We start from the raw sequence: 22,176 nt of genomic DNA on the forward strand, positions 1-22,176 counted from the left end.
TCAGTGAAGCAAATAGGATGTTAGGAATTATTAAAAAAGGGATAGAGAATAAGACGAAGAATATTATACTTCCCCTATATAAAACTATGGTATGCCCACATCTTGAGTGCTGCATGCAAATGTGGTCTCCTCACCTCAAAAAAGATATACTGGCATTAGAAAAAGTTCAGAAAAGGGCAACTAAAATGATTAAGGGTTTGGAAAGGGTCCCGTACGAGGAGAGGCTAGAGAGACTGGGACTTCTCAGTCTAGAAAAGAGGAGATTGAGGGGTGATATGATACAGGTATATAAAATCATGAATGGTGTGGAGAAAGTGAATATTGAAAAGTTATTTACTTGTTCCCATAATATAAGAACTAAAGGACACCAAATGAAATTAATGGGTAGTAGGTTCAAAACTAATAAAAGAATATTTTTCTTCACACAGCGCACAGTCAACCTGTGGAACTCCTTGCCAGAGGAGGCTGTGAAGGCCAGTACTCTAACAGAGTTTAAAAAAGAGCTTGATACATTTTTGGAGGTTAGATCCATAAATGGCTATTAGCCAAGGGTAAAGTATGGTGTCCCTAGCCTTTAGTCAAAGGCTGGAGACAGATGGCAGGAGACAAATCGCTTGATCATTGTCTTCGGTTCACCTCCTCTGGGGCACCTGGCACTGGCCACTGTCGGCAGACAGGATACTGGGCTGGATGGACCTTTGGTCTGACCCAGTATGGCTGTTCTTATGGTCTTAAACCTAGACTTACAACGGTCTTGCAACTGTGCTATCACGTCCACACTACACTCTGCAGACCTTCTAAGTCAGTCTGACCTGCGTCCACACTGCAGAATGACAGGGCTCGGATTGAAATCACAGCAGGAGTTGGGCTGTGACCCGAACTCCCAGAAGGGTCCTAGTACCTGTATTCTGAGTGCTTGCTGACCTAAGTCAGGTCGATTTGTGGATCTACGGAAGGGAAGCTTTTGCTCAACGGTGAGTCAGAGTTGGGTTTGGCTTTCAATAGAGCAATGCCACAGGAGCTACTCCAGGCTCCATAGCAGCCCAAGCCTTGGAGGGCAGAGAAGCAGTTTAAAACAGCTATAACCCCTGAACCTCTTGGCTGCAGGCTTCATGATGTAACTTTTCCAGATCTTAATGTTTTGTGTTTTGGGTCACATTTTGTAATACTATGGGATGGGTGTACTTAATAAATTGCTTATATGGGTTAATAGATGATTTGCAGCTATTGTAAGTATATTAAAGTAATGTACATTACATATTATAGCTGATTAGAAGCACATTAGAAGAGAATTATAAGTCGTGGTTATAAACAACCTATTGACCTGTTGGATTCTATAATGATTCATTAACCAGATATTAAAATTATCTACTAAACTAATAATTTATTAGCCCTTTATAAACTAATTAGAAATGTTCCCTTAATATAAAGTGTGACTGCATTTTGATTAGCTCCGCAAATTAAAATGGAAAGCCATTTGCAAATATTAAAAAAAAAAATACAACAACCCAGTATCAGTTAAAATAGGAACTATAGATCTGAATAAATGTGTAGTTAAATATAATAAAACAGAACAAATACAGACCACTTCTCCTTGCAAGAACTTTCTGGGCAGATCTGAACATGAGACTGACAAAAAGCGAGAGCACAATTACTTAAACTTTATTTATTTTTTCCGGGCTGTGATCAAGTAGCATATGAGTCAAATTAGTGCTGCTGTAGGTAGGAATGAAAGAGGACAGGCTGTTAATGCCTATTGGTAACATTTTTTTCCAACTCCATATAACAATTTAAGATGCTCTACATTGCTTGGCAACTTTGACAAGAAATAGGGCAGCATTTTAAAGATGCCCTGCTTTAAATTTTGAATAACGTACTATCATGCTGGTTTAATATACCCAAAGTGCGAATCGATCACACAAACATAAAAAGGTGTACCAATTGCATGAAATATAATACGCTACTCTTCAGCAATGTGACATGTTCCAGATAGACTAGAAAGCAAAATATGAAATCAGTAACACATAACAATGTTGGAAAATGTTTCAAAGACTTTGAATTATGTTGTTTGAACGTCTCTGAGGTCTCTGAAATGTACCAGGACCAAGAAATGACAAAAAGGCCTAGACTTGGATGATACATGACCTGTGCAGGAAATAAGAAAATGTGATTTGGTCTGAGGGGAAAATGGAAGTTATGCATGAGGGAATAAATAGAATCTGAAGCACAGACCTTCACTGGGAGGGAGCTACTTAGAAAGAAACAATGCTGAAAAAGATGCTTCAATTTTGAACATGCCATAGCAAATCAGATACATGCTTGCAATGGAATTGCAAGAATAGATGCATAAATGCCAATGTAATTTTGGGTTATAAAGACTGTAGCATCATAGAACTAGGAGAGAATAGTTCTCTGCACTGGATTGGTGAGAGGGCACCCGTTGTACAGCAAGGACCCCGTGGAACGTTGACAGTAAGCTGTCCAGAGGGAATTCACAGAAGAGTAACCAGAATCATGATTGGTCCAGAGAAATTGCCTGTGAGGGAAGTGATATCAGGAAACGTTTTCAACTTGGCTAATTGCTACCGAAGGCAGAGAGGCTTTGGATGGGTGAAACTGTAGTGGACTCCACCTATAGTAATGGGATCAAATTGAACAAATGAAAGCTTTTGTGCTGAGCATCAGAGAAATGGTGAGGTCAGTTAGACTGGAATCATCTCCCAAGGGAAGCAACAGAAGCCCCTTAATTTGTCATCTAAAATGGGGGTAGGGCAAAGGCTGTCAAGAATACAGTGTAAGGAATGAACCCAAGGACCAGTCATCTGCATGACTGTGCCTTGTGCAATTCTAATCCCCGTCAGATGGGATCCAATAGGATGACGGGACCTATGCATTGTAAAGAAGGGGACAAGAGGAGCAATAGGCCTCTCCCATTTCTAATTTCCAAGGTGAAGTTTAAAGCATGAATTATTAGTTAACATTGCTTAGAGCACTGCAGATGACCACTGGGTGGCATCTTTGCTCTACCACAAGGCTAGTGGAGCACCATTTATCTAGTGTTAAGAAACTTACTCTTAAAGGATATCAAACTTAATTCAGCTTGCCCTGAAGTGCTTTCAATGAGGAACTAGGATGCCATAATTCAGACGATAGTTCTGAAGTTTTTTATTTGCTTGTTTGTCTGTTTAAGATAGCCTGCTTGTTACAAGAGGCCTGCAATCAGATAAGAGAATAGTTATTATCATAGTATCACTTTTCATTTACTTCACTGTGGAGTCTAACCGCATACTTCGACGTGACTTTACCACTGCGGTGGTAAAGATTAATACAAGTTGAACCTCTCTCATCCTGCACCTTTTGGACCAGACCAGTGCCAGATGATACAGTCTGCTGGACCACCAGAAGTCAATATTGTCTAGCATATTACCAACACTTCCACTGCTTACTGGGCTCGTAGAAGACAGTTAGGGGTAATTTATAGCTATAGAAAAGGCACAGAACACTGACAGCCAGGACTGCTGTCTGGAGACAAACTTTATGGGACCATGGGAAACTTGGCCACACCCATGATAAGTTGTTGTCCAGCTGACTAAAATCACGTGGGACTACAAATGTTGCTGGACAAGAGTGCCAGACTAGAAAGGCTCAACCTGTATTATTAGGCAGTCTTACAAACGGTATAGGCTTGTTATTTTATGTGTGGGAGCTTCCTGCCAGTGGGAATGGTCAACTAGATGCCAAGTCCTAACTCACAGAAGATGGCTGTGTCCATTTTAACATAAAATGAGGAACAAGGCATAGAATCAGGGTGATGTTTTGAACCCTACCGCCCTGATCACCAAACTGCTGCAACGGACCTCAACGTGCTCTATCAAGGTAAGTATCGGTACAATGCACTATAAATTGACCAGCCGGAATTGATTACACCAGCTGGCGTAATCTCAGTAAATCTCATGACTTTCATGGAAACAAAGTTAAGCCAATGATGCATACTTTGGAAAATCTCAATCTCAGGTGTCTCACTCTGTAAAAGAAATCAGCATGCCACAAGAACCTTGAGGATTATGAACTGAAAATATCTTGTGCAAAATTTCATAGGATACCACATATGATCACTGCACAGGAAGAATGTGATTTAGTTGTTGCCTTGTCATTTCAGCATAAGTTGGCCATCAGTTTAAAACCAGATCAGCTCAATATACCTGTGAAAACATTGGATGACTCTTCTGGAAATGTTTAATTGCATTTCAGAGAAAAACGTATTATTTATTTTTTAAACCATCCTAACTAATTCAATATCCAATCATATCCCTGGCAAAGAATGCTACAGAAAAGTTAAAATACACAAAAAAAGTCATTTCTGTTCAGACATGCAACTTGTAAGAAGGTTTCTATACAGGTTTTAGCCCTAATAAACTCTTTTTGGCTTATCCATATGGGAAACTCTTGTGCAAAGTGAATACTCTTTGTCTTCGCCTACACAGCAGCCTTATTTCAAAATAATCCATTCCGGAATAACTGTTCCAAAATAGCTTATTTCAAAATAACACTGCTAGATACAAGGATGTATTTTGAAATAGCACCCAGCTATTTCGAAATAGCATATCTGGACACACAGTGCCTATTTTGAAGGAGTGCCGTTGGACACCATTATGGCTTATTTTGATATACTGTTATTTCATGTCTTAACAGCGCCTATTTAGACAGATTTCAAAATAGGCACGATTCCTCCTGCAATGAGCTTTATGAAATTCAAAATAATGCATCCATGCGCGTACTGTAGTTGCTTGCATGGTTATTTTGAAATAATGGCCATTATACCGAAATAACTTTGCTGTGTAGATGGGGCCTTCAGCAAAGAGTAGTCGTCTTTGGAGTGCCCAGTGGCTGAAGCAGGTTAAGGACAGCCCAGGGCTGTGATCCAGTAGTGCATGAGTGGCTAGGTAGCCAGGAAGTCAATTACTATTAGGGGCAGTTCAGTGAATCCAAGGAGCTGAGTTGATAGGATAGGTCGGTGAGGGAGCAAAGCACAGTCAGACATGGCAGCAAACAGCAGGCAATGGTCTGTTGCTCAGAAAACTTCCATTTCCTGTTCAGAGTCCAGTTATCCAGTGGGAATGCAACTTGTCCAGACAATCAACAACTTGGGCTGCGGCTACTGTGGAGCTGTAGTCCCTGCAGGTCAGGAGTGGTAATTCAGTATGATGGCTAAGGATGATACTTAGAGACCTGTGTTTGCTACTGTGGTTCTGCCAGCCATAAAAAGAGACAGACAACCGAACGAGGACTATCAAAGACCACATAAATGACTGTCCAGGCACAGTGAGGGTCATTTGCAAAGGCATAAGTATTTTCTCATTTAGATCCTAATTCATTAACTTTTAAAGTCAAGAGGAATCTTTTGTCCTTAAGAGACAATTAGTCCTGCTGCTGAAGTCATTGGTAATATTCCTGTTGACCTTCATGTTGCAAGATCAGGACCTTTGATGGAAAAAATGATTTCTGATGTGTTGAAACGAAACATAATAAATGATCCTGCGAGTCTGGTAAAGATGTAGAAGATCTTGGTTAGGAAAATCACCACATGAAAAATATTTGCAATTCAAGACATCTAAGACCACGATAGGATGTTGGTAGAAGTCAGGAAGAAAATATTCTTTATGGTAATAGAGAGGGACTTATGTTCTTCTCTGATCTGTCCTCAAAAGAAAACTAAAAGAAGGGAATTTCTGCTTCTAAAAAAAAATAATGGTCACAAGAAGATCTGAAATGGTCTTTTACCAGAAAATTGTCCGTGGATAAGATCTGAATGCAGGCAAATTTTATGCCTTTCCTGAAATACTAATTGAAAAAACTGCTCTGAAAAATAAAATAAATCCTTCTCACTGTACGATTCAAAGTCATAACAAAAAGCTATGAACCATTCCATCAACTGCATGGTTACAGAGAGCCTGCTGAATGCTTCACAATAAAAATTAACAGGCAACTTTAAAAGGCTGTGGTCAAATATAGTATAATCTATTATCTACAGTAGTGTTAAAAGACTACTAAATGTTTAATTTTTATTATCTGAATTGTTGCCTGTGGTTAATTAGCATTAACATGGCTTCACTTAAAAATGTGTTATTGGTGCACTTAATTTAAGGTGACCATGTTTTCACTGTCAAGTGCCAGAACACTTTTGCAGTGACACATTCTTACTGGCATGAAATACTCATACAAAAGAATACTTTTTCTTTAAAAAAAAAAAAAAAAAAAAAGGCTATCTAGGTACATGTGGGCTGCATTTACTGTAGCATCTGAGCCCTTCACATTCTTCTATATGTTTAATTATCCTCGCATCTTTCCACTGCAGTAGTGAAATGGTGTCATGCCCTTTTTATAACTGAGGAACTGGGACACAAAGGGCTTGTCTACACTACCGCCCTACTTTGAAGGGAGGATGGTAAGTAGGAAGTTGGGAGTTTCTTAATGAAGTGCTGTGCTGCATATGTAGCACTCCATTAAGCAAATTGCCCCCCACGGCAACTTTGAAGTGCTAAACTTCGAAGTGCCAGCTCATGTCTAGCCACGGCTCACCTGCCGGTACTTCGAAGTACTTTCAGGAGTAAAGGGACTTTGAAGTACTCCGGGCACCTCAAAGTACTGGTGGGGGAGGCTGCAGCTAGATGCAAGGCGGCACTTCTAAGTTTCAGGGAGGTAGTGTAGACACAGCTAAGGTAACTTTTCCAAGTCTCTGGCAGAGCAGTGAACTGAATCTAAATCTCACAAGACCCAAAGTCACATTCTAACTACTAGATCATCCTTCATCTGTAACATACAGTGATGTCATGGTTGCCAGCTTTTGACTCAACCGTGACATATTCCTGTTTCTCAGAACAGAGAGGTTTTTTTTCAGTTACTGTTGTTCTGAATGAGTTTGTCTTAGAACACTGAGCAAATGTCATTAGCCTTCCCTTTGAACAACAGACTGGTTTTGATAGTATTCACACCCTCATTCGACTTTTCACTGAAAAACCCTATTCATCACACTGACTACTCATTCCATTAGACCATTTGCTTCTGGTGAACAAAGTAAATGTTATTCTCTAGAGCAAACGTCTTGACCAAATGTTTGATAGGCATAAAACCAATGCTTTGAGCAATGAAATGAAAAATAAGGACATTTTCAGGTATCTTGAAGATGCTCTGGGAACACCAGCTTATTGTATGAAAAAGTGGGACTGTCCAAATAATATTAGTCACTTGAATATAGTTATTCAGGGTTGTAATGGGTCTTTTGGGTTGGAGTCAACGAGAACTTTAACCTGGCCTCCGAAACCTTTACCCACTTTTGAAGAAGAACTCAAATAGTAATTCTTTTTGCAGGTCAGAAATGCTGCTACAGCAGTTGGTCTTGTCTGTTCTGGTTTCCAGGAGGGCCCAAGACCAAAAGTGCTGAAATGCCAGAGATGTCACCATTCTTCCAGTGTTTCTGGCTGCAGCTAGAAGAGTAAGGGACAGATTTCTTTTGAGGGAAGTTAATTCTCATTGTCTTAAGAGCCCAATTTGGTCGACTTGAGAAGTTCAGAAAGGCTTTCTGGCTTTGGATGCTTATCTGAACCAGATCTGAACTCCTGACCTCTTTGGTTCACCAAGAGGTTGTCCTGTGAATAGAAGACTTCACCTCAAACACAACTTTCAGATGAGATAAAGTTGTGTTTCTGTTCATTTTCCATTAAACATTTCCATTGCACCTTCCTGCAAGAGTAAATATATTGACATGTATGATCTGGCCAAATTCCAAGTTGGGTAATAATTGTCTGCCTAAAAAAATTGCCTCCTGGAATACTAAATGGAGTTGTTATTCTTTCATATCAGATCTCTTAAGCTGCCCTGTTGGGCATAGTAAAACACAGCTATGTTTCATCCTAATGAAAGTGACATTTCAAGAGTAAAGTGAGCTTTATTATTAGTATTCATTATTTGTGTTAAAGTAATGCCTGAAAGTTCCAGTCATGAACCAGAGGCAGGCTGTGCTAACTGCTGTACAAACAAAAGGATGTTCCATACCCCAAAGTGTTGCATCTATAACTAGTACAGTAGTTTAAATTGGCAAAACATTTTGGGATCATTGTTCTTGAAAGATGCTGTGTGAAAGCACATTTATATATTGATAGTAGAACATAAAAATGTAGTCGTGTAGCTTCACAAAAATACCCCAAGCAGTCCTGTAGCACCTTAAAGACTAATGGTTGTATTTATTAGGTACTGAAGCTCATTATATAATAAATAGAATTTCTTGTTTTTAAGTTGCTACAGGATTGCTTGTTTTTTAATAAAAATGTAGATTTTCATTATTGATAGTGGAACATGAAATACAACATCATATGAACCACCTTCAATAAACAAATTAGATTGGTACACTGTGGTACAAGACAAAAGGTATCTGAGTGTTCACATGTATATTTATGTACTTGTCCACTTGATTGGGTAAACAAAATAACGCATTTTCTGTGTCTCACACGGAGGATGTTGAATTCAGGTGCAGAAGCCAGTGTACTTTTAAGAATCAAATATTGCATCTCAGTGAATAACTCCTTAACTGTGAAGAGAAGAGAAGAAAAATACAGAAGCCACAGGATATGCTAGTATTTCAAAAAGTGCACCACAAAAGCATCTATTGCTCTTGAAAGCCTAACTGGCTGTAGAGTGGTAAACTCAGGAACTATTCACAGTCAAGGATTCAGATTCCATAATCTACCTTCTCCTACAGTCTACATACTGTGTATGACTATGCAGCAACAGTAACAAACATAGGTCTGCGACTCCTGAGTTCTTTGCGCTATTATGAGCATTGCGCTTCACCATAAATTAAATATGTAGGCCTGGAACATAGGAACTGTTTTATTAGGAATCAATCTATTGGATTTTATATCAGTGAATACAATGAGTACCATACGTTGTGCCTCTCCAAGAATTAACATGATATAGCTTGCAGATATGGTAGGAGGATCATTATTTTCTTTATTGGTCTCTTTACTGATGCTGACACATATAAATATAAAACATTGCCTTAGTGTAGTAAGGAAGAGAGGAGTGCATAATAAATGCATGAGTGTTTATGTAGTTTTTGGTACTCCTGTGTGGAATTAGGTAAATAATAATCTTTGCGTGTTCTCATTGAAATATATTAGGACTAGAAGAGTTTGTCTTCAAAGTAGCCCTTGTATGACTAGATGACTGTGGATTCAATCCAATAGTAAGGCAGCATGTCTTAGGCTACATCGACACTACCCCAGAAGTTTGACTTGCTCAGGGTCAATTTTCCCGGGTTTGATTTGGCACATCTAGTATGGATGCATAAAATCAGCTTCTCAGGAATCACAGTCAACCCCGTACTTTCGTGAGATGCAAGAAGTAAGGGAGGTGGACAAGGAGACGGAAAGTGGGGGGGGACACTAAGACTGAATGAGACGCCAAGGACAGGGCACACGGGGACTATGGGTGGGGGTGGGTGAACCCCTGGCTTGGGGTGGCTAGTCCCCCAACTCTGCCCCTTCTGTGCCAACCAGAGTCCAGTTGGCTGTGGCTGCTGGCCCTGTGCCAGGTTAAGTGCTCCACGCCCTCCTGCCCCAATCTCAGAGCACTGAGCAGCATGGCCCCTTTCAGAAGCCCCCCCAGGGCCACGCTTCTACATGGTGTTTTGGAGTCTGGAAGAACGGTCTTCTGGACGCCAAATCACGAGATGTTATGCTAATGAGGTGCGGGGAATTTGCATCCATGCCTCATTAGCATCTTTTGCTCCGTGTATTAGCATGCCACTTTCGAAGGAAGTGGCCTGTGTAGAAACAGCCAGAGGCCGCGTCTACACTTGCATTTCTCTTTTGAAAGAGGTATGCAAATGAGGGAAATCGAAAATGCAGATGAGGTGCAGATTTACATATCTGACACCTTATATGCATATTCTTTCAAAAGAGTTTCTTTTGAAAGAATAAAAGCAGTGTAGATGCAGCTCTTTTGAAAGTAAACCCCATCTTTGAAAGAACCCTTCTTCCTTTCATCTCGGGGCAGCATAACCCTGACACCTAACAATGTTCGAAGTTCACCATCAAATGGATGGACTCAATATTGATCAAAGCCCAAAAGGACAAGATTATGTTGGATCTTACCCCAAACCTAATAAAGCCAGGGGAAAGTCTCCTATTATCTTCAGTGGGCTTCGGATCAGGCCCAGCATTCCCTGTAAGCTGAGTACTTGGGAGAGATTCAGGTGCCGCCCAGCTGATTAGCAGAGCGCACACCACGGGCAGCATGTGTTTCTATGGGTGGTGCACATCTGCATGGGCCTTGGTGCACATCACAAAATTTATTCCACCCATTGATGGAAAAAATTAGAGGGAACAAAGCTCAGCCCCCATATCAAGGCCTGCACAGTCCATGGTGAATGACTTCAAATTTTCCTGTTGTTTTAGCTTCACATCTGAGCGAATCATGCATGATCCTGGGAAGACCAGTTCCAATTCCCCAGACAAACTGACTCCGACATATAGGACCTGAAAATGTGGTCGCGGGAGGAGAAGATTAAAACCCTCAAGTTATTCATCTTCACTCCAGGTGTAGCTAGAGATAAAATATTTGATCTTATGCTTACAGTGATTATCCAATTAAATTATCATAATGGATTTGGAAAATTTCTCTCCTCTTCATTGTTTCCTTTTGGTTTTTTCCTCCACCTGCATTCTCATTTAGATTATAACGGGGACAAAGCTAATCTACCAAATAGTTACCAAAAAAAAAAAATCAATCAAATATAGGACAGCGTGTTGATATTGTATATGATTATGGGCACCAGAGGTGGTTCAGTTTGGATTTGCCTTCATTTTTCTGACAAACATCTAGGCACAGAGCTCTAACAGCATGTCTCACATGCATCAATTGTCACACGTTATTTTAGCTTCACACCTGAGTAAGTGGTGCATGTATAACTCATTCACCTACTGGTGTGTTTAACTGCTCCATGTAGTAACACCCAGACCACTTACACAGAGAGAGAGACGGAGTCTCCTCTCCAGCTTTAGCTGAGAGGCAGTTTGCTTCTAGCTCAAACTGTAGACCAGGGCTGGCCCACCTGCAGCTCTTGAGTTGCATGTGGCTCTTTGAGCAATTAAATGCGGCTCCTGCTTGGAGCTGCATGCCCGGAGCGCTGTACGTCATTCTGCGCATGCGCTCCAGCGCTTGGTGCGAGGAGCATGTGGCAGCAGTGGTGGCAAGTGGCTGGCATCGAGTTTGAGCAGGGGCTTGGGGGTATCTGGCTCTGAGGGAGTGGGGTACCTAGTTCCAGAGGGAGGGGGATTGGGTTAGACCAGAGGACTGGGGATGCCTGGCTCTGGAGGAGGGGCAGGGGATTGGATTATAGCAGGGAGATGGGGATGCCTGGCTCTGGCAGGGTTGGGGGGGCACCGAGCCACATAGCATATACTTATTTTTCTCTCATAGATATTATGTCTCTAGAGCTCAGTGCAGGAGCCTCTACAGCAGGGGTGGTCCGCTTGTTAAGAGATGAAAAGCCACGGACAGAACGCAAAGAGCCACACATCATATGTTTATCTTTATCTATCTAGATATAATCTTGAGATAGATATTATATATAATATTATTGATCTATGTCTAGACAGGTAAAAATAAACATATGAGGTGACTCTTTGCGTTCTAGCCGTGGCTTTTCATCTCTAACCAGCTGGCCGGCCCCGTTGTGGAGGCTCCTGCCCAGAGGTCCCAGGTTTGAGGCCCCCTGTGGGCAGTAACACACACTCCGGGGTCGAACAGTACCACTTCCCCAGAGAAACTGACCCCCTACCGCCCTGAAGAGGGACAGGAAGGGAACCCACACGGGTTGGGGTTTTCCCTGGGGCTCGAGGCGCCTAATTCACCTTCCCTTCCCTGGAAGTGGCGTTCCTAAACCCCCTGGGCCGCTATTCCATAGCCTGGCCCTTCAGGGAGGGGAGCAACCCTCTCCCCCTCCCCCTCTGCTGCCCGGCCTGCGCTGCCCCCCCCCGGCACCACAGGCAGAAAGTTCACAGACAGACCCGGCTGGACGAGGAGTCGCAGCAGCGCGGCGACGCGGAGTCCATTCCGGCAGCGGCGCTGCAGCCCCGGGGGCCGTGCTCGAGCTCCCGCCCCCCGGGCTCGGGCGCAACGGGGGTCTCCAGGGGAGGCGGGGGGGGGGGGGGTGAGACCCCGCCGCGCGCGTGTGCTCCGGAGCCGGCGCGGCGCCGGCGGCGGCGGCACTTGTCCGCGCTCTAATCGATTGCCGAGCGTGCTGAGCGGCTCCCAGCGCCTGCCTCGCTCGCTCGCTCGCTCGCTCCCTCCCCCCCCGGCTCAGGGTGTCTGGGTGAGCGGTGTGTGTTGTGAGGGTGTGTGTGCCGGAGCGGGGATGGCTCCGCCGGATCGGTTTCTCGGGGTTTGACCAGCTGTCCCAGGCTCACCCTGCTCTCTGAAGATGGAGGAAGTAACCGCCGGATTACCCTTAGCAGCTCCCGAGCCGCTGCGTGCACCGGCCCCCAGCCTCCGCAGCGCCCAAGCACCCCAGCGCTAGGCGGGGGAAGGAGACACCACACACACGCACACGCACACGCACACGCAGCCACAGGGCGATGGAAGTGCGGCACCGCATGCACTGCTGAGGTAAAGCTGCGCTTGGCAGGGTGGGTTTTTCCATGGGGGAGGGGGAAGAGCTCCGGTTTATTGGGGTTCCGGTGGCTCCTGTCCATCCCGGTGTGTGTGTCTCTTTTGCAAAGTCTGCAGCATCTCTCGCGCTGGGGTGGGCCCCGAGGACTTGTTGCTGGCCAGCAATTAGAGCTATGCTAATCAGACAGCATCTGTGTGTGTTTGGAGGGGGGGGGGTGGATTTTCACACTGTTATTTGATGTGGGGTAAGACCAGGGACGGGCTCTCAGGGCCATGCCTTCTGGAGGCGCCTTATTAATTTATTATTTAAAGCAAACAAACAAACAGTTTTTTTTTTTCTGGGTTAATCAGTTCTCAACTGTGGCAATTGACCACAAGGGTTGGCCTGGCAGTTGGCAACTGCTTCCTCTCCTGGCTGAAGCTACCTGGGAGAAGGTGCTCTCTAGATGCCTTGCTTTAGGATTGTTTTTCGTGTGATTACCGGTGTGACACTCATGCTATGGAATAAAGCAGGGCTTAAATTACTTTGACAGGTTCTGCTCTGGGCGGGGAGAGACAGGGATGAAATTAAGATCTCTTCATTCTGCCCAGGGCCAAAAGCAATCCTGGGAAGTTGGCCTAAGTTTATTGCTCTGTGTGGGTGGGTTGGTTTTTTTTTAACCTCTCTGCCCCCCCCCCCCCCCCACCGGTTCCCCCCGTCTTCCTTTCTTGTAGTTTTTTTTTTTTGTCGATTCTTAAGGAACCGGTGGATCAAGTTTTTCTCTCTGCTGGTTAATCGCATTGCTGTGGCACTAGCCGACCTCTCTCCCTCCCTCCTTCTCTTTTTGTTCTTCATCTTTCCTGAAAGTATGTGCCATTCCTGAGTGAGTTTCTCAACAAGACCATCCCAAGGGAGGGAGAAACCTCTTCTCGCTTTATTTTTTTTCTATTCAGATTCCCCACTGACCAGTTTGCTCTGAATGTTCTACTTGTAAGTTTCGGGGGCGGGACAGGGCGAAGGGAGGAGGATTTTACTTTAAAAAAAAAAACTTTTCCCATCTCGCTATATCTTCAGTACGATCAGAACTCACTCCATTCCTGGTGGTGGTAGGAAGGGATTAGCAGCTGGGATTTACCATCACAACCTGGACATGGTGATCAAAGTATTTTTTGGTCTTTATTTCAAAGAATCAAAAAACATTTTTTCATGTCTATTTCATTCCTTCCCTCTCCACCCTTCCCGTCCTCTCTTTCCTTTTCTTGGCTAGGATGATCTTTCCCTGTTGCTGCTGAAGTGTTCTCTGCCTCCTTCCCCCCTCCCCATGTCTGTCTGTCTACCTTAAAGAGAAAGATAAGATAATATTGAAAGGGGTTGAGGAAGCTGCTTGTCTGGTTTTTAAAAAGTGATCTCTAAAACTTATTACAATTGTACGAAAATTAGAGTTTGAAATGTAAGTGTTCTGTGCAGTGTGTGCCTTGGGAATTTGATCTGCTTTACACCAGACAGGAGCACAGAGAAAAGTTTTTTTTTTTTGGGGGGGGTGGGGGGGGAGGAGGGGGGAAGGCAGGGGAGAGGGAAGTGGTTTTGGAGACAAGAAGTGAAGCTGCCTGTTTTCCAGTAAGTAATGGAGAAATTCCAGGAGCCAAGGCTAAATATACTTGGCAATCAATACAGAAATGGCTCATTGTGAATAATTTAGCTGCTTGGTGCAGTGAGAGTTTTGAAACTAAAGGTAAAAAGAAAGGGGCTGTACAGGGAGAGAGGAAATAAAATTCTCCTCTGATGGAGTCAATTTCTTAACTTTTCCACTTAAAAGAGTATAGTTATGATTATTGATTCCTTCCCCTGCCCCCTTCCCTTTTAATCAGATGAAAGCTAGGGGTGTCATCCTATACAGTTACTTGAGTTTCTGGAAAGTAATAGCTTGTTCTGTGTCAGCAAAGTGCTTTCATAAACTTTGAGATTGGCATATAGCAAAAAATGAGTGTTCTAGAAATATGGCATATGACATTCAGCCTATCGTAGGCTAGAAAGCATGGTTACAAGGAACAGGTGCAAGCACAGGTGGCTGGGTGTGTCAGCAAGGGTGTTAGGTGGACCACTGAAGACAAAAGAGCTTTTGTGAAAGGTCCATGAACACTGCAGGATTTTGTTTTAGTGAGAACATGATGAGCTATCATAGGACAAGTTTGAAAAGGGCAATCTTTTAGGACCAACATCCTCCAAGCTTGCTGTGGCTGTGAGCACTGATAGAGCATGGTCCAATTGGAATCCTCTCCCCCGCCTATCCCAAAGAAAAAAAATCCTTAAATACAGGTGGAACTGGAATTAAATCAAATTACAGTCTCAACGCAGCTCATCAAGATGAAAATTTACCTTTTCTGCCCCATCTGCAGCAGCTTTAGATCATTTGCCAAAAGAGTTTTGTGACTACAAGTGCACTGTATGTGCTCATTTGCATGTTTCTTAGGTGCTGGTTGCAGCGGCAGTAAGATCTATTAATGGGTTTAAGTCAGTTTACGCATTTAATGGCTGATACTGGCAGGCATCTTTGAGGGTGTATTCTTTTGCCTTGTAGCACTGCACTTTGACTATGGAAGCAGAGGCTACTGATGGATATATAACATGTAAGTACTAATTTTATTTAACTTTGTTGATTTAGTTGTGAAGTCTCCTTTGCTTTCCTTTTCATAGTATCTCTACATAAAGCTACCTGAAACTCTGAACTTTCATTTGTGCCGTTATTAAACTTCATATCCTAAGAGAACTATTTAACACTAAACTTCAGTGGGTTTTTTTTAAAACATAACTCATTATATTATCCACTTAAGTATTTGTTAAGAATGAATGAATTTTTCATGAGAGCAATATTTATTTTAAAGAATGAGAGAAAGGACAAAAACTAAATCATTTTTTACTGTGAGGCTTTTTAGTTGTATGTCTTGCTCTCGTCTTGTCCATTAAGGAAATATACTTTATACGCTGAGCTATTATAGTGTAATGGTCAACTACCTGAAAACCACAATTCAAAAGTGGAGTGGAAAGTCCTTACATCAGAAGGCTACTCTACTCCTTTCCATGTCAGAAGCTAATCTGTTAGCGCCACGGTGTGTAGAAATGAACAAGTAATTCTAAATTCTGGTCATGCAACACACCCCAACTCAGATTTTCACATGCACTTTTTATAATCAGGGAGGACTGGTGGGAACTTTTTAATTAAAAAAAAGACATGTTTGTGGTTCCTAGGAAGTCAATTTGAGTCAGTTGTGGAGGAATCTATTAAAATTGGAAGGTGGATGGGCTGAGATATAGTAAGTCTAAATGCTGTATAACTGGATAATTTTCTGGAGCCCTGGAACAGAAACCTAAGTGTTCTATTTTGTGAAAGCAGGTGACAATGAGCTTTCGCCTGAAAGGGAACACTCCAGCATGGCTATTGACCTCACTTCAAGCACACCCAATGGGCAGCATACCTCACCAAGTCACATGACAAGCAGTAAGCCTTCTTTTTGTGCCTTTCTGTGTAGCAGGGTATTTGGAGAAGTTTAGTCTGTGGGGTCATCATCTTGTTCAGTAGACTGGAGCCACTGCTGTAGATTTTGCTAATAAAGGAAGAAAAAGACAGGAAAGATTGGGTTTTGTTCATGTTAGTGCCTTCTCTAAACATGAGCCTGATGACTAGTGTGAAGTATCCCAAGGTGGCGTTTGAAAGCTGGTCCTTACCTGTACCAGGTAGGAAACACTAGTCCTTGTTTTGCTTTGGCAGGTGTTTCAATCCAAACAACTTCTTAGCAAGATTACAAAAGCAGTCTTGAAATAGCTTTATCTAAAAAGCCAACAAGATTTTATTTCAAGAAGGCTTGACTGAAGCAAAATCTAAAGTTACGCTAGACAGCCTTGATGGCAGGATCTATTTTTCTGTTCTGAATGGAAACTTCAGCATCCTGTTCATTACCCTAGCTTTGCTCAGAGAATTTCAGAAACTGGCCGGTATAAATTGGTAATTTATGGAAGTCTCTCACCAGATGAGTCTTTAACAATTTGAAACTGTTTTGTTTTAGAAAGTCAAAAGAGAAACTGAGAGAGTGCAGAGGCATCTGCCTGAAAATCAGGTGTACTTAACATTTTTGATGATGGATTATTTTTCACTTAGATGAAACACCTTTCAGCTACCTTTTTGGAGCGTATACTTTCTTCTATCTGAGGAACATAAATTGTTTCACTGTTAAATACAATGTTTTGTCAAGATACTTATTACAAAGTGCTCTGTTATTTGTATTCAAAAGTAATTTAAAACGTGGTGTTTCCAATATACTTCCGGTGAGTTTTTTTTTCTTTTTGATGATTATTTTTAATCCCCCCCCCATGCATTTTTGAATATATACTTTTTTTTTGTTTAAAAGTGCTGTACATTTCTCCAAATGTTCTGGAAGAAAAAGAAGACTTTCAAGAATTAGTTTGTAATAAGTATATTATCTTCAAAGTTTCTTTTACTGAGAGAAAAGTGTTACTTTCCCTTAATTTCTCTTTATCTCCTGTAAAGAGAAATAGAGTTTTTAATGAGCCTTTAAAACTGTTATTATGGAATTCTCCAATTATGTACATGTTGGTAGTGAATGTAATTGCTAATATTCTGGACTGAACTTTATTTGACAGGCTGTCGTAATTCAGACGCTTGAGACAATTCCAATCCTGCTGCATTGAGATTCTGATTTTTTTTAATAGGTTATACAAGTTTTACTACTCTCCATTTTTCTGATTTTGTATTAATGAGAAGGCTTCCTCAGAGAGACGATTTAAAACTCTGTTTTTTTCTTTATCGTATAGGCTTACTGAACCCTAATTTTTAATGAGTAAACCTGTCTGCTGAGTCCACATGAAAATGTTTCAGCATCTAGTTTTACTGTGTTAACATTTGTATTGATTATTCTTGTTTAATCATTCATGCCTGCAACATGCATGCTCTGAGTTCAGCATAGGCATATGGCTCCTTGTGTTAGTGCAAATTCCTTTTAAGGTGCTGACTATTTAATCTTGTGTGCATGTCAATACTCTTGTCAGCCTGTTTCAAGGATATGTGGCTCTGGACAAACGTAGTCCTCTACTCGGTGTTTTGGAGATGGCAAAATGTGAGCTGAGTTGCAGGGCTTTTGCCTGTGTGATTAGAACCATAGAAAAACAACCTTGATGGATCCCCTCTTTTAAATATAGATTTCTTCATTTTATTTCAATTTTTTTATGGTCAAACAACAGTGTTTTAGAGCTATGGTGTCCAACATGTTAGCCACTAACTACATGTGGCCATTTGGCCAGTTGAATGTGGCTAGTTGGCTTGAACAATAAATACATTTTCAGAATAATGTGGCTAGTTTGCTATAGTAGTAGGCACTCAGAAGATGTTAAAAAATGGACAATGTTGATTAGAGGCTGGCAGCTTTTGTTGCAGTTGGGTTGGTTAACTTACACCTAGGGCCAATTCCTCAACCTATGGGTCAAGTAACGATGCTGTGCATTTGGTTCCACCAAACTTTCCACAGCCAGAGAGCTTCAGTAACCTATGGGCCTGTACACTGTCCATCTGCACGGGTGGGAATGGCTCCTCGAAACTAAATTGTAGATTTTATTGCAGCCCAAAGTTCATGCTGCTGGGATGCAATCAGATCCCATGAATATAGGTTCCGGAGATGTCAGGGCGGGTGGCTACTTGGTGTACCTCGCTGCTGGGTCTGATTAGAAGTCTCTGGAAAGACCCTGGTACGCTTCTGGCCTGCCCATTTACCTTGATATAAAGTGCACGTAATTCTTTTTTTGCTCTCCTTTTGCACTGGTGCGAGTGTGATGCAAGATGCAGGGTAATGATGTATTGAAGCTGTTGTCTTCAGTGGGAGGTGGATTGGGCACTGATACCCCCAAAGAAGTTGAAATTACGTGAGTCTTCAGTGTATAAATCAGGATTAGATCCTCAGACCCATGTTTGGATGGGATCATTTGGAACTGCTGCTGCTGCTGTTTCAGGGAGGTCTGGTTTAAACGGCAACGAAACCATAACCTGGCCATCTTCTTGTCCGTTAGGCACATAAAGAAAGCATACAAGACGTGCTTTGAAAGCATCGAGCCGTTCTCCCTCAGCAGCAGTAAAATGATGCACTTGGCGAAGATTTCTTCATATTTATTAGCCTATGGCAATGACATATTCATAAGACATTGGGCTAAGCCACTCATGTTTTCAGCTTCTCTTCTAAGGAGTTTCAGGTTAAATATTTTGGCTCATGGAGAAGAGAAGTCTGCTGTTTCTTTAGCATAATATTGCATTATGGTATCTAAGAGACAGGCACAGATTACAGTTGGGGCGGGGACCCACTTTTCTTCCAAATGAGATAATCCTAAAAGATAAATAGAGTAGATTGCCTGTCATAGCTAATTAATGATGTCCCATACATCTTAACACATGCATCTCCTTATAGCAAAACACTGGATAGGAATTGGCAGAGCTTCAAATAATTTGAAGTACCTTACTGTAGCTAAAAAGGCAGACTGCTTCTTTCCAACTCACATTCAAGAAGTACTGTATCCAGTAGCAGGCTTACATTGAACTAATGTACATATGTACATTAGCCCGAATCTAGAAGTCTTAGTTTGCCAGTTACTCAGTCCATAGGCAAATTCTCACTAGTCCTCTGACCATGCAGTGAGCTTAGTGTGGATGGATGCTGGTGCTTGACAGAGCTCTATTGTCTGACCTCAATACAACCAGTTTAAAGTTCACTGCAGAACAGGGACCAAGGAACCTGACCCAAAACACCATACAGTCAATGGAAGTCTTTCTGTTGTCTTTGGTGAACTTCGAATTGGAACTAAAATGGGCAGGGACATGTGAAAATTGAGTGAGATTCTGAGGAAATGAAACTGCATACTACCACAAAAGCGGATGAAGCAGACAAAACAAAGCAAAACACAAACAAAAAATTAGAAGAAAATAATTCCAGAGTTTTGTTTTGGTTTTTTTTCCATGCTACATTCTTGCCATAGAATCGTCTGAGAGGAAACCCTCTCAGATAAGGTCTCGGTTGTTTGTTTAGTTGACTTGACGAAAACTCTTTGTAACATGAAGGATATTTCTCTAAAGCCATTGTCTAATATTGTGTGGAAATTTTAATAATGGCGGTTATTGGCATCAGACCATGCCAGAAAAAAGCTTCTCTTAAATTCGAGAGTTAAACCCTGCTACGTTGTGCGTTACACATGGGTTTCTTCTTCAAAGGTCTTGATTCATAGAAACCTTAGAATAGATGGAGGAAGAGCAATAATAATCACTGAAACCCAACAATTTTGATATTTAAGAGCAATTAAAAGATTGGTGCACTTAGAAAAGCTTATAACAATGTAGAAAATTGTTAAAGAATAAGAAGTAATTTGAAAACAAGAAAATACTTATAGTTACTTGAGTCAACTGCTGAACATAACTCCATTACAATGCTTGGCATTGGAAAATAACAATAGCTGTCTAGAAAGCTTTTGGGATTATTGTACCAAGTGACAGGAGCTGAAAGAGTGTTGTTAGACAAGACGCTATTATAAAATAACTCATTTTATTTTATTACAACCAATCAAAGCAGACCATTCTGCACCATCTATTGTGTTATGACCTCAGAGCTCAAAAGCTTGCTTGGCAGCTTTAGTTTTCCTTCTGAATTAGGAGTGCTAGTAAAACTTCTTATGCTACCTCATTTTTCCTGAGCAAAAGGTTGCATGTACTGTAGGTGTATCAAATTCACTTCCCACATCAAATTTGTTTGAATAAATCAACACGTCCATGGAGGCTACCTTTTAAAATGAAACTGCTAGAAACTTATCAGCTTTGAAGATTCTGTTGTGATATGTCCTTGGAATTTGATTTATTTAATCTCTTGCAGGTAATGAGCATAGTCATGAAGTTTCACAGGAAATCCAAGGAAGAATAGGGTAAAGCAGTAGTTCTGGTTTCACAGGATGTTGGCTGGTGAAGCTGGTTTTATGGAGATGGGGGGTTTTGTGTGTTTGTTTGTTTTTTTTTAAACGAAACTTGGAAAATATTAACCATCCCAATTTTTAGAAAAGGTTTGTCACCAAAATTCTCATCCAGTTAGCCTCAAACGTCTCAAAAGATCTACTCCATGGTAGGAAAAACATATGTGAAAGTTTAGACAAACAACTGCATTGGTGGGCAGAGGATGAAGCTCATGCTTTAAACACAAACCCAGACTTTGTCTACAAATGAATGTTGTGTTTGAAGGGTGTGTCTACATGGCAAAGTTATTTTGGAGTAGCTGCTGCTAATGGTCTATGCAACAAAACCACTATTTTGAGATAATTTTGAAATAGCAGATGGCTTATTTTGGTTTCTGTAGACCCCTTTTTACAAGGAATAACGCCTATTCTGAAATAGATATTTGGGAATAGGGGCTGTATAGACAGAGAATAGGGCCATTTTGAAATAAACTATTCTGAAATAACATAGCCTATTTCAGATTACAGTGCTTCTAGGGGCTCAAAACCACCATAGGATCTATTGTGTGTGAACATACTATTGTGCAATAAGTTTTGCTTATTTTGGAGCTTTCCTGTAGTTTGGGTGTGTTATTTAGGAATAGTGTATTTTGGAATAACAACTCTGGCATAAACTATTCTGGAATTACTCTGTAGTGTAGACATACCCTAACTGTGCTGATAGTTAAAGTGGTCGGAAAACTTGTCCCCTCTTTAGGGACACAATTTACTGATATGAAAGTGCTTCTACAAGAAGGCAAGTAAGCTATATTGGAATAAATCATGGGTGTGAGTAAATCTGTAGTAGAGGTTGCACTGACAAAACTCTTTAAAATTACTCTTGTAATCAGAATAGTCATACTGGTACAATACCTATGTTTAGACCAGATCTTAGTCACAACTGTCCAGAGAGAGTGCTGTCTATATCTAGCAGGCAGGTGAAACTAGCTTTCCCTATGTATACTGTTTCCTGGGATCACTCCCACCACATAACATCCTTGGCAGTAAAAGCATTCCTCCCTTTCGGTGAGTGTTATAATGAGGGTGGAGTGGAATTATCAGCCAATCTTGTTTAAATACTATTTTATTCACTTCAACTGACTCTTCTGAGAGGTCACCTACCCTAGCTTGATTACAGGCCACACCCTCCTTCTAAAGCTTCTGTAATACCCTTTGACTGTCCTATTCAGTTAGCTCTCTGGTACACACCCTATTATAGCACTCAATCTTCCTTGTGGCTTCTTTTAAGACACATGGCAAAATGTCCTCAGTTTCTTTGGAATATACTACAGGTTGAATCTCTCTCTAACCTGGAGCTCTCTTGTCTGGCAGCATCCACAGTCTAGCATGATTTTACTTAGCTGGGTGATCACTTATCATGGAAGTGTCCAAGTTTCCCAACCCCTAAATTTTGGTTACAGCCACCAGTCCTGGCTCTCAGGGTTCTATGCTGTTATTTAGCTGTAATTTACCCCATATGTTATCTAAGAGACCAGTAAACA

The 22,176-nt window shown here is 41.6% G+C and overlaps 1 protein-coding gene and 1 long non-coding RNA gene across 3 annotated transcripts in view; one reads left to right on the forward strand and one right to left on the reverse strand.

Moving 5' to 3' along the window:
* The window catches only part of LOC142017230 (uncharacterized), a 33,486-nt gene extending 21,308 nt beyond the window's left edge, over positions 1–12,178 (reverse strand). The window contains exon 1 of the long non-coding RNA XR_012646489.1: positions 12,069–12,178. This is a non-coding gene — a long non-coding RNA (uncharacterized LOC142017230). The remainder of the gene's footprint in view (positions 1–12,068) is intronic.
* Positions 12,179–12,558: 380 nt separating this feature from the next.
* The window catches only part of IKZF2 (IKAROS family zinc finger 2), a 124,162-nt gene continuing 114,544 nt past the window's right edge, over positions 12,559–22,176 (forward strand). For both annotated transcript variants that reach the window (XM_075001178.1, XM_075001179.1), the window contains exons 1-3: positions 12,559–12,666; positions 15,228–15,276; positions 16,041–16,145. In XM_075001178.1, the coding sequence (XP_074857279.1) occupies positions 15,243–15,276; positions 16,041–16,145 (139 nt within the window). In that variant the 5' untranslated portion in view covers positions 12,559–12,666; positions 15,228–15,242. The remainder of the gene's footprint in view (positions 12,667–15,227; positions 15,277–16,040; positions 16,146–22,176) is intronic.

This window comes from Carettochelys insculpta, chromosome 8, assembly GCF_033958435.1.
Source record: "Carettochelys insculpta isolate YL-2023 chromosome 8, ASM3395843v1, whole genome shotgun sequence".
NCBI lineage: Eukaryota > Metazoa > Chordata > Testudines > Carettochelyidae > Carettochelys > Carettochelys insculpta.